The sequence below is a fragment of the Crotalus tigris genome, unplaced genomic scaffold (genome assembly GCF_016545835.1).
Source record: "Crotalus tigris isolate CLP2741 ecotype Arizona unplaced genomic scaffold, ASM1654583v1 scf7180000017725.2566008, whole genome shotgun sequence".
NCBI lineage: Eukaryota > Metazoa > Chordata > Lepidosauria > Squamata > Viperidae > Crotalus > Crotalus tigris.
The window spans coordinates 1,530,872-1,550,741 of NW_024096593.1; the positions used below are offsets into that span (position 1 = coordinate 1,530,872).

Consider the following 19,870-nt stretch of genomic DNA (forward strand, 5'->3'; position numbering starts at 1 on the left):
AAGTGGGAAAGGGTCCTGAGAGAAGAAAGTTTAAGAAAAACTGATCTAGACTATTTTATACTTCAGAAGTATTTTCTCTATGCAAAGAGCACATTGATTTGACTGTCTGAATCTCTTTTTGTGGACATCGTGATTACTAATAAGAAGAAATTAATTATGTGCCATCAAGTTATTATCAATTCCTATGGACACATAGGTAGATTTTCTTCATGATGACTCCTAACCTGCTTTTTCAAATCTTCCAACAGTGCACTCATCACCACTGTAATTGAGTCAATCCACCTTGCTACTGGTTGTGCTCTTCTTCTCTTTCCTTCTTACATTCTTAGCACTGGAAACTTCATTTTTAGCTCTATTGAGAAGTCTGGGTTGATTTGTTTGATGATCCATTTGTATTCTTGGCTATTCACGATATTCTCAGGAAACTTCTCCAATACCAAAGTTCAAAAACATCAATAGTCTTTTTATTCTGCTTGTTCAAAATCAATGTTTGCTTTTAAGAGATGACTTACTTAACAATTGCATCACTTAGCAACCAAAATTCAAGTCCCAATTGTGGTCCTAAGTCAAGAACTACCTGAATTACAAGATCCATAAATAATCTTTGCTACCTTCATCCTCAGTTATATTTTAAATATATATTTAAATATATTTATATATATATATATTAAATGTTTTGATGGATCTTGTTGCTCATGACCCTCAGCACACTTTTAAATTAGTTTTTCAAGCTAATGTTAGTTATACACAAACTTTCAATCATGTACGAAAGGTCAATGGACCTAATAATAAATACATTATTAATCAATTCAGTTTATAAAATAAAGTCGGGGAGGAATAGAGATATGAACAATTTGTGTTATTTGCCAATTTGGATAAAAATCCTAGCTGGATGGACATACAGATAGTCCTCAACCCTATTTGAGCCCCAAATTTCTGTTGTTAAGTGAAACATTTGTTAAGTGGGTTTTGCTCCATTTTATGACCTTTCTTGCCACATTTGTTAAGTGACTTACTGCAGTTGATAAGTTAGTAACCTGGTTGTTTAGTGAATCAGGCTTCCCTATTGACTTTGCTGGTCAGAAGGTACAAAAGATGATCACATAACCTTGGGACATAGCAATAGTCAAAAATATGAACCACCTGCTAATCATCTGAATTTTGATCACATGATCATGGGGATGCTGCAAAGGTCTTAACTGTGAAAAATGGTCATAAGTCACATTTTTCAGTGCCATTGTAACTTTGAAAGTCACTAAACAAACTGTTGTAAGTGGAGGACTACATGTATAGATATGCAGTTTTTTCCCAGGATAGAAAATGCAAGTTACATCATAAAAACAAACAGGTTAAAATGTGATCTATTTTGTATGCCTAGGAACTCATGATTATTGTAGTAGTTTCCACTTCCAATTTATTTTAAGGATGGTTTTATACTGCTTATTCTAAGCTTCACACCACCTAGAACTGATATCAGATTGGTTTTCAATTAACCTAATTTTTTTCAGCAGCCCAGAATGTTATTTTTCTTTACTGGTGAATATTGGCTGGATGGAGTCACTGAAGCAGTAGGTGTGAATTTAAATGGACTCCAGAAGATGGTAGAGGACAGGAAGACCTGGAGGAATGTTGTCCATGGGGTCGCGATGGGTCGGACACGACTTCGCAATTAACAACAACAACAAATTGGCTGCATAGATTGGGGGGTGGGGGTGGAGGGGTATTGTTAAATTGTGTGCATCAATTTCCATATTTGTACTTTAAAGTTAATATGCACATAAACAAGTTCATGAAGCATGTTCTCCTTATCTTCTATAACGTATAATTTGCTTCCATCCACACAAAATGCTGTACTATATCTATTGGTTGCTATTTTGCGTGTCTCTAGTATGTACTTCTGTCAGACCTAAGGAAGGCAAGCAGACATCCAAATTGAATGATAAGCTAAATAACTGGGATTTTTATTTTTTCTTGATTAAAGAAAGATCTTAGAGAAGCTTTGATTTCAAATATACTTTAGAAAGTTTAGTAAACAATTATTAGAACCAAGAAATGATATAAAGTTGAACAAAAGTGAGACTGTCCTCAAACTTTACACATTATAATATAGTTATATGATTTTACAAGTATATCAATACTTGCCTCGCATAAAAGTTAATTTCGCAATCTGTACATATGACTACTTTTATCATTGTGTAACTTGATCTTGGGAACTTTAAATTGATTAATTATATAAGAGTAATAGTGGTATCCTGCTTATTGTAGTTCTATTAGAATAGTGCAGTAAATTTGCATTATCATTAATAGACATATATTTGGATTAATACAAACAAATATAAAGGCAAATTATTTGGCTCTCTCTATATATTGTTTGTCTGTCAGTCCACAGTATTTTTAGAAAGATAAAAGAAGTATTTTTGTCAAGATCTAGGTCAGTGTTTCTCAACCGTGACAATTTTAAAGCATGTGGATTTCAACTCCCAGAATTCCACAGCCAGCATTGCTGGCTGTGGAATTCTGGGAGTTGAAGTCCACATGCCTTAAAATTGTCAAGGTTGAGAAACACTGATCTAGGTGTAAAATACTGGCTAAATTTTAGCGTGCAGTTAAAAATACCATCTTGGCATGTATTTGAGCATGCATAATACATATATTACAGTATTATATTAAATATAATTACTTTTCAGTATTACAGTAATTAGTAGCATAAATGGGAATTATACTTGTATTATTTGTGGTGGTTTTGCTCAATTAACTTGAACTGGAAAGATGTAATTTTCACACATTTACAATATCTTTATTTCAGTGAAAACAAGAGATACATTATGGAATTATAGCCCAACAACTTTTCCAGACATGTAAACAGCGACAGCACTTTTTGTTTTATTGCTAAATGCTAATAGAAAAAGATATGTACACCTCAACTTCAATTTTGTGTTCTGTTTACACACAAAGAATTAGGAGAAGGGAAGCCAAAGCTGTGTTATTTATTATATGAATAATTTAGCTTCATTTTTCTGTGTATTCCTTTGTACTGATGCTGATGCATCAGCACCTTTCCACAACCTGGTCTATATCTACTAAAACTCTCTAGTTCTTATGTTAACAGTTTCACTGTCATGGGAGTGAGTGAAACCATGTGTAACAGGTATGCATATCAAATAGCCATGCTCTGGAAGAGGCAACCTATGCAATATGGGGTACAGCAACTTGGAATCATATGCAAACTATTATGTTGGGTACCTTCAAATCAGGTTTCACAGAACCAAATATGAGCTAGGTGAGAGGAATTACTTGTATAGGATATAACTGAATGTTTAAACATAATCTATATTTTAATCTAGCTACATAGAATTTTAATTACCTGTGTGATATCATGTACGATTACATTTTTATTATTTAATCCCCAGAATTGTGACAATGACTTATTGGGGTTTTTTTTACATATAATAGGTTTAACCAATAATGATCTTGGTTAAATTGGCATAGTTTTTTATATAAGATTGCAGTGTGCTTTGTAAGATACAAGAAAGCTTATATGTTTCTGGTTTGTGTCTTGCAGATCTTTTCTGTTACCAACAACACAGAATGTGTGAAGCTGCTGCAGGAAATCAGATGCGCTCACTGTTCACCGAATGCTCAGAATCTGTTCCACTCAACTGTGAAGGAAGCTTTGGAAAGAGAACTAGCCCTTCCTTTCCTATGCAAGGATTATTGCAAAGAATTCTATTACACTTGCAGAGGTCATATCCCAGGTAAAATATTGGAAAAGAATAATAAATTGAGGTGATATATACCTACCCTAACCATATGTCCTTTATTATAAAGAACAAATCTTTATTTTACAAAGTTATACTTTAAAGGTATTTATTTTTTAAAAACTCACTTTTATCCTTTATTTTGATCATTTAACTTTCACTGTACAAATGGTACCACTTAATGCAGTCTTTCACATTCATGTGAAAAATATGGAAATTGAATTATTTTAAAATGTACTGTTTGATTTAGATATTTTTATTAGAATATGTGAATTTGTAGTTTTCTTAATTCCGCTGTTGATTTTTTTTTTGTAAAGCCAAGTTATCAATATAAACATGTTTTTATTCTTATATGGCTCTTTCAGATTTGCCATTTTTTCAAATTTGTCCTTTATATTTTCCAAGAAAAAATGGTCACCATATGTTTAATTAAATTTCTTATACATTGTAAAAAACATTTATTTAATACTCATGTTCTTTATAGGGAAAGTACTGTTTATAAAATGTTATCTAGATCTGTATTTCTTAACTAAGGATCCATATATCTTGATTGGTACAAAAGCAGTTAGTGGAACATAAAGCGTTGGACCAGTTTATTTGAGAGAGTATCTATTTCCCATGGTATTGGGCCAGCAGAATTGGTATTGGGCCAGCAGAATTGTATGGTCCCTTTACATAGTGTCACCTCTGAGGACCCAGGAAATGTGCCATCTCTGTCAAGGCAGCTGTCCCTAGAAGATGGACCCTCCTGAAAGCCATGTAGCTTTCTCGTAGCGTTTCAGTGGATCTTAGAAGACTTGGTTGTTCTGTGAAGTCTTGTGGGTAGGGTAGACGAAGGCACTTTTGGGATGGATTTTGTAAATGTTTTCTTCTTTGAAGTTCCCTGCTTACATTCTTATGGGCCAGTGTTTCTACTGAAATAATTAATACCTTGGTCATTAATCCACCATTAAGATTCGTTATGTTATTAGTCATGGATCTTTTCAGATGATAATTCTTCTGGATAATTCCAGATGGCTTCCTTCAATTATTTTTATTATTTTTTTAACTTAAATATTTTGGAGGATTTCTAACTGACATAATTTTGTTCTATGAGCAATTTTTAATCTGAGTTTTGCATTTATAATTTAAGGTTGATTTTGGCTTGACCTTTATACTCATTTTGAGATTTGTTTAAAAATGACGTATGACCACTGATTTTTTAATACTGAAATTAAAATATTGCTAAAGAGTACGTTTAGATCTTAAATAATGTTTTGAAATAAGAAATAGAACTGAGGTAACAGAAGAAAAAAACCAGAAGTGAACGTGAAACAGGAGAGAAAAAGATAGTTTAGTTCAAACATTTATCAGAGGAACGATAAGTAAGGTCTACCCCAAAAGTTTAAATTATAATGTTACAACAACCTGGATGCAAATATGAATCAGAATACTAAATGGCTAGTAAACTTATTTCAAAAGTTTATCCTTATAAAAGAGATGATTTGCTAGTGATGCAAGAAAGCTAAATCAAACTTTCAACTGATTTATAGTTCTTGGAGGAATTCCATGGTGTTGTTAAACACATCAGGTAAACATAGGCTTTTGATAAATACAAAAGACCACAACATTGTAAATGAGATTCTTCATGCACTGTAAAACAGAAAAGAGAATTTATTCCATCCAAATCTTTGTTGATCGCACAGAGGTGTAATCCAGAGGAATTTGGGGTACACTACTTAATTTTTCCAATGTCAATGGGATTTAGGAGTACTTTACCCCTTTCTGTTGGCTGAGAATTCTAGGAACTATTGTTTAGGATATTGAAAGCGGGAAGGTGGAACTAGAAAAATTAATAATTTACTAAGGTTAATAATGTTTGGAAGGAATCAAGGAATCCATAATTAAGTGTGATGGTTGTATGAGTCCTAGTGTGTCCTGTGATACACATCAGTCTATTTCCTAAAGCTCTGCAACTGAAACAATACTATTATTGCACCTACATACAACAGAATACTATGGTTTTGCAATAAACAGGAAATCCGCTTAAATGTCATGCACATAATTCTATCTTTGATTTGATATTACATCTGAGCATAATCTACACAACATGAATAGTGATTGTTGCACTGTTTTTATCACATTTTAAACTAAACAGTAAACATTTATGAAATAAATGTAGCTTTTAAAAAAACAAAAAAGTTTAAAAGGGGAGCAGAGAACTATGAAATAAATTAAGAAAAACTTTTAAGAAACACTCTGTACTTTTATTGCTTAGAAGTCCCATGGATGCATAACTTTGAACTGGGGGCGGGGTAGTCTTTTCTGATTAACATAAGGAAATATTTTGAAAGAGATGCTTTTAGTGTGGTTTAGCATGTATCTAAACTCATTAAAATATGAAAATATTATTATTGTCTTTCTAAACTACAGAGACATTTCTTAGGCTTTCTTAAACCAGCTGTTCCTTACTCTTTATTGCATTCTCCAGAACAAAGCAGAATAGATCACAGTTGCCAAGACTGCCTGTTGAGCAGCGATAACAGATTAGATTAAATATTTGGCTCATGCTGCAGGCCTCCAAGGGAGGTTATTATTAATAATAATAACAACCCCCTATATAAATATAATTTTAATTAGCATATGTGTATATATATATATATATATATATATATATATATATATATATATATATATATATATATATATATATATATATATATGAAGAGTAATCTGCTAAATTGCAATACTCTTTTTTCCCCCTAAAAAGTCATTATTCTTAAGGAAAATTTGCTTTCGCAGAATAAAAAGATTAAATGCTGAAACAACGGGGAGAGAGGCATCTGAGCTGCACAGGAGCTGGAGTCGAAAGTGCTTCGCTCCCCAGATCAACATATGTGGTGACAAATGACAAATTTATTTTCCTACAGAGTTTGTGTATATGTAAAACTGCTGAAGTGCATCAAGATGTCAAGTGGTTTTTGTGACCACCCAGGTTGCCTTGAAAGGGAACCAGATGAAAATATCACTTTAAGCACTGGACAGAGCACTGAACTTTGCATTCTAAACTATCAGCCAGAATTGGGTTTTCTATATCAATAAGACCCCAGTAACAATTCTATTTATTCTAAGAGTGGATAAGAGAATTATCTACCATAAATGACCAAATCAGCATGCCCATGACCAATCAGATTAAGAGATCTGTTTGGTAGAGTAATTTGTTTATTAATCAAAGTACTATTCTGAGATTTGATTACTATTTCTGGAGCTAGAGATGATTGGACTGTAAAACATAATTACAGGTAGTCCTCGAGTTACGAGTGTAACAGAGCCTGCCCATTCCACTCGTAACTTGAAAACTTGTAGAGTGAATCTTCTACCTCGAACGAGATTACTCCCTTGCTCATTAAAATGCACATGGCTTGTTAAGCAAACATGAAGTATCTCAGGGTGGGGAAGGCCATGGAGGACCTAGTGATGGAACAGGTCCCCAAGGCCTCCCCAACCCACTAAGATACCACATGCATCCCCCTGCCTTCCTGTCGCATTGGACTCACCTGGAAAAGATCCATCTCTCTCTGTCGCAGTTCCTACTACTGCCCAGATCTAAGGCCAGGAAACGCTTCCATGTCCCACCGCAGCCCAATCTGGACTCCGGAGGCCTTTCTAGGCCACTGCCACCCAGATCTAAGACCGGGGAATGCTTCTGCACCCCCTGCGGCCCGATCCGCGCTCTGGAGGCCTTTTCCAGGTCGCTGCTGCCTGGATCTGAGGCCAGAAAATGTTCCCGTAAACCCTCCATGGCCCAATTGCACCTGGAAAAGGCCTCCAGAGACCAGATCGGGGGGCGGCGCAGAAGTGTTCCCCAGCCTCAGAGCTAGGCCACAGTGGTCTGGAAAAGGCCTTGATCCATGTGGAAGCATCCCCCAGCTACGGTTCTATTGTCTGTTGCAGAGAACAGAGGCCTAAAATACCATGAGATCATGTGAGATCAGTAGAGTGAGATATCACCCCACTGATCTTGCATGATCTTGCATTACTTTAAGCCTCCATTTTCTGCGAACACACCAAAGGCCTGGAACAGCCAAGAAAGTGAAGGACCTCGATCTTCGCAGCATGAGTATTGAAGGCCTGGTGCCTAGGGAGACCCGGGACGTGCGTGGGGAGGGAGGGAATAACCAGGGTGAAGGTTGCAGAGCCACTGCTGTCGCTCATAAGGGCGAACGATTGCTGTGATTCTGCAATCACATAACTTTGAGTGTAACTCTGGGATGACCTATAGTTTAAAATATCGGTCTTAAGAATAGAACCTCGCTTTAAGAAAGCATATACAGTGTTACACTTTATTAAACTTCTATCGTCTCTTAGAAATTTATACATTTACAGAAATGTAGTCAAGTTTGTTGCAATAAACATGTTCAAAACTAACAATTATTTTATAGCACAACTTTATGGATGGGAGGTCTCAAATCCATAAGAAACTCCCTAATGCCCGGTATACATATTCATCATTAAAATGTCATACGGCTCTTGTTTTTTTTCTAAGAGCTGAATACTGATTTTGATGGAATTAACCAGTTTCATAGTTTGGCTTATTCAACAGAGATATTTTCTGAGAGGAAAACACAAATGTATAGTATAGCTATTTAATTATATTAATCATAAAATAAAGGCATTTAAGTTGAGCCTGACAGACATGATTGTGCAATATTCTTGGCAAAAGAGTGGAAGTGATTTGCCACTGGCTTGTTTGGTTTTTTTTATAATTTTATTTTCCAGTCTAACTAAGCTGTCATGATTTTGCTTGGCTTCATTTCAATAGCTGTGCCCAACTTCCAATAGTTACTTAGTGGAACAGCTTTTGTCTGCTGATGTGTTAGTTTTTATTATGGTGTGGAATTGATATCATGCATTTTGGTGAAATGAATAAAATATTCCATTTCCCGATATTACTATGAGTGTAACTTATATGACTTGAGTATCGCTTTTCATCTTTCTAAACATTTGGATAGCCATATAAATAAGCCAAACTTATGTATTTATGATATATTGGTGATAGTTGGTTGTTAATGAATTCTTGGTGAATGCTCAGTTGATCTGCATTCTATAGAGCAATAGCACTTAGATTTATATTGCACTCCATAGTGCTTTAGACCATTCTCTAAATCAGTGATGGCGAACCTTTTAGAGACCAAGTGCCCAAAAACTGCCTCCACCCCTGCCCTGCCCACCCCCACTCTGCCCCAGCCCCATTGCCCACCCAGCCACCCACTGCCTCCATGGTCTGCCGCAAATCACCATGGCAGCCCAGCAGCGCCCTGGCAACCACGCCCTCCGTCCGCACCCCACAGCATCATCTGCATGCAATGGGGCACAAGGGTGGAGTCTTGTCTCCGCTGCCCGACCACCATGTCCTTGGCTATGCTGCTCCGTGCGGGCCACGCTTGGGGGCAAATCTCCTCTGGGGGGCTGCTGGTGAGGAGGGGGCCACAGGGGGAGGTGGGGCTGGGGCAATAGTGCACCACTGCTCTAAGTGGTTTATGGAATCCGTATATTTCTCCTAACAATCTGGGTCCTCATTTTACTGACCTTTGAAGGATGGAAGGCTGAGTCGGTCTTGAGCCAGTTAGGATCGAACTCCTGGCTGAGGGCAAAGTTAGCCTGCAATTCTGCATTCTAAGCACTGTGCCACCACGACTCAGTAACAATTTAACTGAGAATTCAAGAAATAGGAAGAGTTTCTCTTCCTTTGATGTAATGCAAGGGCAACTTTATTTTTTATTCAAATTCATGGGACCAATTTCAAAAGCTTTCTATAAGCTATTAGATCAGTCTTTCGCCAAGAATAGTTTTACCTTCTTCTAAAAGGAGAGGCAGGGAAGAAAAGAAAAGGAATGACAGAATGAGACAAAGAGAAAAGAAAAGTAGAAAAAGACAAATTGCAGCATCAAAGCAATGCAGGCTTATATATATATATATATTTCATAGATGGTATAGAAGACAAATGTTCCTGCAGCCTATGGGTTTGTAGATATTTGCTATCATTAAGTGGACTTGACACTATATATTCCACAGAGACATTTTTTCTCCCATAAATTCATTATGTAGAACTATCCATGAATATTGTTTATTAGTAAATAAATAATTGTATTATTTATCTAAAATTATAGTTCTTCATACATTCATTTGGACAATGTAGAGTGAATTGAATATATTAGATTGATTGATAGACATGTTGTACACTCTGAAATTGTAGTGAGTATACAAAGCATAAGACTGAGGACCTCCATGAATGTTTTAGGCTGATTATTTTTTCTGTGGACAAAAGATAAGTCATTTGACCACATACTGTATTTTAGAGAAATATGTGTGTAATTTGTATCAATATTATGCACAGAAAGTTTTTCATACAGATTGTGTAAAGTATATGCTCATATGAAAAATATATTTGTTACTTTTACAAATCAGCTATGGAAATTGATGGTCTTCAGAATAAGTTTGTAAAACTCTAATGCAATTATAAATTTGGAACATATTTGAAAATAAACTCCAGTATAAAAGCAGTTAACTTATTTAAAGAATTTTCAGAATGTAGCCTAATTTTCAAGACCATTTTGCTCTTATTTTTGATTTTGATAACCTAATACATTGTAATGTAAGAAAGTTGTAAATTCAGCAAACTGGAAAGATAGATGGCTTCATTCCATCTGGTCAGTTACTCTTCAGGCCCACACGGACTGCATCTTTATGAATATTTCTATTGATGGTTGTCTGGCAAACATGTATAAATAATAAGAACTGTAAAGAGTTTGATTGTTGCTCCTAAATCTGAAAGTTTGGCATGATTTCTAATCAGTTTTATTATTGATCTATGATGTCATATTTATATAATTTTATTAAATTTATCAAGAATAAGAAATAATGTGTAACAAATAATATATCTAAATATTTGGTAGGTTTTTATTTTTCATTAAAGGCACCTACATTTCCTTCGAAATGTTTTAGATATTTTCAGAGTGACGTGCATGCTGCAAATTAAACTAAGAAAAAACAACTAAGCAAAAGTTTGGAATATCTATGTCCAACATATTATACTACAACTTTTTCTTCACATGCCTAACTTTTTTACTTTGTTGTCTTCTGAATAACACATATAGTCATGCTGGGCTCATTTAGAATTTACAGATGAGTCAGTGAAATAAGACAAATGTAATTTTTTAATTTTATTTATACTTCAAATTTCAAGGCTATCCAACTTCAAAGACACTGAGTGACTAATATATAAAAAGGATAAAACAGTAAAAGTAAAATTTGAAAAGATAATCATTTGAAGGAAACAGCTGTTTCTTCCCACCTGTCCCAACAAGAGATAGACAAAAGACTAGACCAATCATCTAACCCAAGACTGGGAAACCATGTTTTTAATGCCCTCTTAAAGACCAGTCAAGTGATCTGCAATTACTGTAAAAGATCATAAGACCCTAAGAGATAAATATTCTTCCAATAGAAAAATGAGGAAGGTTCATGTTATTTCTTACTCTCTACTGATGTTCGGGTATATGAGTTATTTTAGGTGTTCATGCATCATGAAGATTTGAATGCTATTTCCAAGCTCTGTTTATAGGTAGACTGGAATTTTGGTCACTAAGCAAGGTGGTTGTTAAGCAAGTCATTTCATGACCAGGCCTGATTTTATAAACATTTTTACCACTATCATTAAGTGATTAACTATAGTTGTTAAGTGAATTACATGCTCATTAGCGAATCACATAATTATTAAGTAAATCTGGCTTCTCCAATTAAGTTTGCTTGTCAGAAGCTGGCTGGGAAGATCACAAATCATGATCATGCAACCACTCCAACCATCGTGAAAGCAAGCCAGTTGCCAAATATCCAAAATGCAGTCACATGACCATAAGGGTGGTGTGATGGTTGCAACTTCAGTGATGGTTTATAAGTCACTTTTTATGAGATTACTGTAACTTTAAATGATCGTTAAACAAATGGTCATAAGATGAAGACTACCTGTATATTGATAAAAATATTGATGAAAAATTGTATGCCTATGTACATTCTTGGGAAGAACATTTGTGTTTTAAGAGATATAATATATCAAATTACTCAGTGGTCTAATTCATACATAATATACCAATTGAAGAGAATATATGTAACTCAGGGTTGAATTGTAGTCTGTTTGTGATCTCTAAGTTTGGTTGTTTTCTGAAATATCTGCAAGAAAACAACTGAGCTCAGAGAGCACCAAGGACTTCACACATAATGCTAAATTGCAATTCCTTTTTTACTTATGCAAGTAGTTTTGTTCCATTCTGTCATACACGAGGTATGGATTTTCATTTCATATTAACTTATCATACTAATTTGGTTAACATTATGTGCAAATCAGAATGATATCTAGTGAGCATTATGTGTGAATCAGAATGATATCTACTTTTCTACAATTCCTTTGTAAAAAGTAGCAAACTCTAAATAGAAAATAACACAAACTAATTTGCTAAACATTTCTTCCTTCATTTTCAAAGGTTTGCTCCAAATTACTGCTGATGACTTTTGTTTCTACTATGCAAGAAAAGATGGTGGTTTCTGCTTTCCAGATTTTCCAAGAAAACAAGTTCGAGGACCATCTTCTAACTATTTGGATCAAATAGAAGAATATGGCAAAGAAGAAGATATAAGCAGGTTTATAAAGATAAATATTTTTTAATTCAGAAAGCCTGACAAATCTTTGTGGCCTGATAATGTGTTGAGTCAGTTTCTGCTTGTGCTCTCTAGCTATGTCGTCCAGATGTTGATTTTTCCAGCTTTGGCTAAGAAACTATTCTTTAAAATACTGAATTCTTGCATAATACATACTTTACTAATGATTCATAAAATTGTTAGATCAAATATATTGCAGATATCTTATCTGAAATCTTATCAAGGTTACTTGTTAATATTTTTCTGATTTGTTGAAAAAAATCACTCTTACTTTCCTGATTATTCTTTTTACTCAATATTTTCATATTTTGTATTTTCATATTTTATTTAAATAACTTATAATCTGCCTGATTTCACAAATTCTACATAACAATACAATCATTTATGATTAAAAATGGAATAATATCATTTAAATGTAGTGCAATTTAAAAAAAGTGTTTCTTATGTTGTCAATATTTGATAATCATTGAAAATTAATGAGAAATTCAAGCAGTGTTTTTAGCAATGAGAGTTTATGCTCATTGTACGAAAGTTACATAATATCCAACAGTGGTCCAGTTGAAATTTCTATAAATTTATTCCAGACTCTTTTATTCCAGTTTTATTTCTGACTTCTATATTATGCTTTGTAAATTCATTTTAATATTTTAAATTATTTGATTTATATACCTCACATAGCATTGGTTTCTACTACTATTTTCTGAAACCTTCTGAAATAGTTATATTTCATTTAACTACATAAAAGTGCTAATATCTAAACTTAAAAGACTACAGTCAACTTACTATCAATTGGCACTACATGAGCAAATTCTCCCATCTCAGGCAGGAATCCAGGTTTGATCATGATTGATGCAAATCAGCCTTCAAATGTTACAAATCTAGCAACTATCCCACCATTATAACTTATCCGTTAGATTGAAATCTAACAAATCTAATAAAAAGAAGCAAACAAATTATTTGGGACCAACTTTTCCAAGCTAAAAATGAAAAAAATTCCTGTCTTTTAAGGAAAATAATTGTAAATTCCTCATTAATAAGACTTTTGGCCAGTGGTTAAGATTTCACCCAAGAGATGGGAAGAACTTTATTGTGTTACACACGTCCTCCTCCACTAGTTCTTTGCCTCAGTTCATGCCTCTAAACAACATCGCCCTGGCCACCAATTTCTCATCTGGTAATTATTAAATTAATCAATCATTTAAAAATGGAAAAGGGCCTGATAGCAATCTAATAAACCCAGTTGGAATGGTATAGCAATATTATTTGGTGGGTTACCCCCCCCCCCGGGCTTTAGTGTTAACACATTCCAAACAGCCAAAGACTGGAATTGTTTCATTAGTATTCCACTTTTTAACACAGGAAATAGCATGGAGCCTTACAAATATTTTCCAATCACTTTTTAAGTATTCCTACTAAGTTGTATGCATGCTTTCTATAAGCCTCTGGATTGGCAGGAATGGGAGAAATTTCTAGTCAATAAACAGTGGTCTTTAGACAGACCAAATTTACTATGGTTCAATGTGCTATTTCATAGTTTTTAGCAGAGAAATATAAACATATATTCAGGCATTTTTATATATTTCATTATTGATGCAAAATAAAATTTTGATTCTATCCCTACAGAAAGTTGTTTCATTCATCTATATCCAGGAGATTACTTTGCTTAATTAGAATCTGTAGTTGGCCGACAAACCGTACTCAGCGAGTAGTCCTCAATGGTACTACATCCAAATGGAGAGAAATAATCAGTGGGGTACCACAAGGCTCCATCTTAGGCCCAGTACTCTTTAATATCTTCATAAATGACTTAGATGAGGGAATAGAAGGGGAACTCATCAAATACAGATGACACTAAACTGGCAGGAATAGCCAACACCCAGAAGACAAGCTCAGGATCCAAAAAGATCTTGACAAACATGAACAATGGGTCCTATCAAAAAATAAATTTTAATGTGAAGAAAAGCAAAGTTTTACATTTAGGCAGGAAAAATCAAAGGTATATGTACAGATTAGGTGAGACCTGGCTCAAAAACAGTAACTGTGAGAGGGACCTTGGGAGTCTTATGACTATGAGCCAGCAGTGTGCAGTAGCAGCCAAAAAAGCTAATACAATCCTGGGTTGTATAAACAGAGGCATAGAATCAAGATCACATAAAGCAGTGGTTCTCAATCTTTTTAATGCCATGACCCCCAACCGATCGTAAATCGAGGACTACCCAACCGGTTGTAAGTCGAGGACTACCCAACCGGTCATAAGTCGAGGACTACCCAACCGGTCGTAAGTCGAAGACTTTCCCTGCCCGGGAGTGCCGCGCATGCGTGGTGCCACCCCCTGCGCCGGCCAAGGTGTAGCTGGCAAGTGGCAGAGACGGCGCAGGCCGACCACCGGCTGGGCCACCAGCTGGCCCAGCCCAAGGGAGGTAAGGCAATCGCCGGGCCCCACGTGCACCAGCAACCCTCCCTGCACCCGCCGGCCTCCCACCTCCCACCCCTGGCCCTCTTTTACTTGCATTTTTAGTAGTTGCTCAGCAGGGAGGGGTGGAAACTTCCAGACAGCTCGCTTTCGCTGCAGACAACTTGCAGCACCGTTTGCAGAATGGGACTTTTGACGGGCTCAGCAGGGCTGAGACAGCCTGGACAATTCCTATTGGCTTTTGAAAGCCAATAGAATTAGACTCTATTCAAGAGAGTCTATTCTATTGGCTTTCAAAAGCCAATAGAATAAAAAGGAGTAGCACAGCTAAGGAAAAGGGGGCAAAAATGGCGGACTGCGTTGTTTGGCGACCCCCGTGAAATGGTCGTTCGACCCCAAATGGGGTCCCAACCCACAGGTTGAGAACCACTGACATAAAGTATTAGTACTGCTTTATAAAACCCTAGTAAGACCACTAACCAATTTTGGTCACAATACTACAAAAAAGATGTTGAGACTTTGGAAAAAGTTCAGAGAAGAGCAACTAAAATGATCAAAGGCCTGGAGACTAAAACATATGAAGAACGCTCCAGGACTTGGGTTTGGCTAGTCTAAAGAAAAGAAGAAACAGGGCTGACATGATAGCAGTATTCCAGTATTTGAGTGGCTGTCACAAAGAAGAGGGCATCAAACTATTCTCCAAAGCACCAGAGGGCAGGACAAGAAGCAATGTTTGGAAACTGACCAAAGAGAGAAGCAACCTGGAATTAAGGAGAAACTTCCTAACAGTGAGGACAATTAACCAGTAAAACAGCTTGCCTTCAGAAATTGTGGGCACTTCATCACTGGAGGTTTTTAAGAAGAGACTATACAGTCACTTGTCTGAAATGGTATAGATTTTCCTGTTTGAGCAGGGGTCTGGACTAGAAGACCTTCCAGCTCTATTCTATTCTCAGGATATTGCACAAAAAATACAATTATGTAAATTAGATACAGTAGAAGCAATTGCCTTTCTTTACTTAAGAAAAGAGTAAAATGGCTATATTGTAAGATTTTTAATATTTATGTAGACACAATGGTTATTACCTTAATTAAAGCAGGTTTCCACCACAGTAAACCTGACAATAGATAGCTATCTATGATTGTCAGTACTGATGATCCAGCCATTCCATCTTTAATTCTGTTTGGCTTTAGAAGAAGCCTCTAGGAGTGCTATTAATTACTGTAGAAAAGAAAAGCTCACAATAAATTATTTCAAAACCAAAATTTAAAATTTATTTTAAATGACTTAAGATATCTCAAATATTGATTGCAAATAAACAATCATAATAATACATACCAGTTTCATCCTTTAAATTTCATTCCAAACCTTGAAATCTGGTTTGAATAAAATTATTTTTCACAAGGCCAACAGCAGATTTTTTCATATAAAATGAGGGAATGCTAGACTTTCAACTATAAAACCTTTTAAGGCAGGTTTATTTGCCAAACATGGCATAGCTCTCAGGTATTGCATATAATAATTTACAGCCCTGAGATATTATCTAGCCCTGCTTCTTTAGAGCATTATGTAAAAGAAAAAAAAATCACATTTCATTTAGAAACTGGAATGATCACACTGGAGTCTAGGGTCACCATATACCAGCTGTATTTCTGGTTCAAGATTTATATTTCTAGCAATTCTACATACTTTTTCTTCTTTCTGTAGAACCAAAATTCAGAATGATCTATATCAGTATGACTTTTGCGTAGGGCATTTTGGTCCATGAGGCTATCAAAAGCTAGAAAAACATTTTGGTAGTGTGTGTTTGACATAACTTTCTAGGTCAGGGGCCCCCAACCCCTGGTCCATGGACCAGCATTGGGCTGCAGCATGCCAGAAACTGGTCTGTGCAAACAAGCAAAGCCCCATCTGTGGGATGCAGGCAGTACATGAAACCACACCCCCTCCGGTCCACAGAAAAACCTCTCTCCACGGAACCGGTCCCTTGTTCCAGGGATGAAAAGAAGCAAGGCCTATTTAAGGAAAGGGTGGAAAAGACAGGATCAGAAAAAGGAAGGGAGGCAAGATTATTGTGCAGAAATACAAGCTAATTTGAGGGCTAGTCAACATGGAGATCCGTTTCCATCTGTCCTGTTTGCCATCGTTCTAGAAACTAAAATGGAAGATCTGTAACTTGAGCTGGCCATGAACAAGGAGTGTATATCGGAGGTGGTGACCCTTTGAGAGCTGTATGCAACAAAATTTCATTTTGATGTACGCTGACTGGCGTACTTTCAAAGTGACAATAAAGTTATGATGATGATGATGGTGCTCAAAAGGTTGGGGACCTAGACCTCTGCTCTGGGTAGAACTTGGTAATCAAGGCAACCAATACCGGCAGGATATTAAAGGAAACCAATCATATTACAAATTCAGTATAACCAGTCCAAGAACACTGTAGAGCTCTTTCCTTAGCCTGCTTTAATGTCTTTAATGTGATATTGTAGCAAAGGTAAAATAATATCCTTTTTGCAGAATTAACTTGCCCCCGTGAGTTGTAGGAACCTGAGAATCTAGCCTACATGTCCCTTCAGTGTTTTTTCTATATCAACTGTTCATAGGATTACCCTAAAATCATCAGAACACTCACAACATTTGTTTCAGCTGACATTGCTCTACTCAGGAAAATATTTTCCTACTCTAATCAATTACTTTTAAGTATTTAGATTATTAGTATTGTTCTAATATTTATTCCCCTTTATGGATTACTGCCTTGTCGTGGCGAAGGGGCTTGCGTAACTCAATGAAGCTATAAGCTATGCCGTGCAGGGCCACCCAAGACAGACGGGTGATAGCAGAGAGTTCTGACAAAATGTGATCCACTGGAGAAGGAAATGGCAAACCACTCCAGTATCTTTGCCATGAAAACCCCATGGACGGTACTAAAAGGCAAAAAGATATGACGCTGGAAGATGAGCCCCTCAGGTCGGAAAGTGTCCAATATGCTACTGGGGAAGAGCAGAGGGCTAGTACTAGTAGCACCAGAAAGAATGAAGTGACTGGGCCAAAGCCAAAAGGACGCTCAGCTGTGGATATATCTGGTGGTGAAAAGAAAGTCCGATGCTGTGAAGATATTTTCTCCATAGGAACCTGGAATGTAAGATCCATGAATCAAGGCAAGCTAGACATAGTCAAAAAAGAGATGACAAGACTGAACATCGACATCTTAGGAATCAGCGAACTAAAATGGACAGGAATGGGTGAATTTAACTCAGAGGACCATCAGGTATACTACTGTGGGCAAGAATCCCTCAGAAGAAATGGAGTAGCCTTCATAGTCAATAAAAGAATAGGAAAAGCAATACTGGGATACAATCCCCAAAATGACAGAATGATCTCAATTCGAATCCAAGGCAAACCATTCAATATCACAATAGTCCAAATCTATGCCCCAACCACTGGTGCTGAAGAGGATGAAATTGACCGGTTCTATGAAGCCCTATAGCACCTTATAGAATTAACACCAAAAAATGATGTCCTTATCATCATGGGGGATTGGAAAGCTAAGGTAGGAAGCCAAAAGATAACCGGAATAACAGGCAAGTTTGGCCTTGGAGTACAAAATGAAGCAGGCCACAGGTTGATAGAATTTTGTCAAGAGAATACGATGGTCATAACAAACTCTTTTCCAACAACTCAAGAGACGGCTCTACACATGGACATCACCAGACGGTCAACATAGAAATCAGATTGACTATGTGCTCTGCAGCCAAAGATGGAGAAGCTCTATACAGTCAATAAAAACAAGACCAGGAGCTGACTGTGGCTCAGATCATGAGCTTCTCGTTGCAAAATTTAGGCTTAAATTGAAAAAAGTAGGGAAAAGCACTAGACCACTCAGGTACGAACTAAATCATATTTCCTGATGAATATACAGTAGAGGTGACAAATAGATTTAAGGAATTAATCTGATAGACAGAGTGCCTGAAGAACTATGGATGGAAGTTCGCAACATTGTACAAGAGGTAGCAACTAAAACCATCCCAAAGAAAAAGAAATACAAGAAAGCAAAATGGCTGTCTGAGGAAGCTTTGCAAATAGCTGAGGAAAGAAGGGAAGCGAAAGGCAAAGGAGAAAGAGAAAGATACACCCAATTGAATGCAGAATTCCAGAGAGTAGCTAGAAGAGATAAGAATGCCTTCTTAAATGAACAGTGCAAAGAAATAGAAGAAAACAACAGAATAGGGAGGACCAGAGATCTCTTCAAGAAAATTGGAGATATGAAGGGAACGTTTCATGCAAAGATGGGCATGATAAAGGACCAAAATGGCAGGGACCTAACAGAGGCAGAAGAGATTAAGAAGAGATGGCAAAACTACACAGAAGAACTATACAAGAATGAGCTTAACTCCCAGATAACCACAATGAGATGGTCACTGACCTCGAACCAGACATCCTAGAATGTGAAGTGAAATGGGCCTTAGAAAATCTGAGCAACAACAAAGCTAGTGGATTTTATTTTTCTGGGCTGAAAGATCACCTCAGATGGGGACTGCAGCCAAGAAATTAAAAGACGCTTGCTCCTGGGGAGGAAAGCTATGGCAAATCTAGACAGCATACTAAAAAGCAGAGACATCACCCTGCCAACAAAAGTGCGTATAGTCCAGGCCATGGTTTTCCCAGTTGCAATGTATGGCTGTGAAAGTTGGACCATAAGAAAGGCTGAGCGCCAAAGAATGAGGCCTTTGAACTATGGTGCTGGAGAAGACTCCTGTGAGTCCCTTGGACTGCAAGGCGTTCAAACCGGTCAGTCCTAGAAAAGATCAACCCCGACTGCTCTTTAGAAGGCCAGATCCTGAAGTTGAAACTCAAATACTTTGGCCACCTAATGAGAAGGAAGGACTCACTGGAGAAGGGCCTAATGCTGGGAAAGATTGAGGGCAATAGAAGAAAGGGACGACAGAGAATGAGGTGGCTGGATGGAGTCACTGAAGCAGTAGGCGTGAGCTTAAATGGACTCCA

At 36.6% G+C, this 19,870-nt stretch overlaps 1 protein-coding gene across 3 annotated transcripts in view; it reads left to right on the forward strand.

Annotated features, from left to right (window-relative positions):
* LOC120306204 (hedgehog interacting protein) overlaps positions 1-19,870 on the forward strand; it is an 86,050-nt gene that overhangs the window by 13,671 nt on the left and 52,509 nt on the right. For all 3 annotated transcript variants that reach the window (XM_039338961.1, XM_039338960.1, XM_039338962.1), the window contains exons 2-3: positions 3,563-3,755; positions 12,278-12,434. In XM_039338961.1, coding sequence (XP_039194895.1) covers positions 3,563-3,755; positions 12,278-12,434 — 350 coding nt within the window. The remainder of the gene's footprint in view (positions 1-3,562; positions 3,756-12,277; positions 12,435-19,870) is intronic.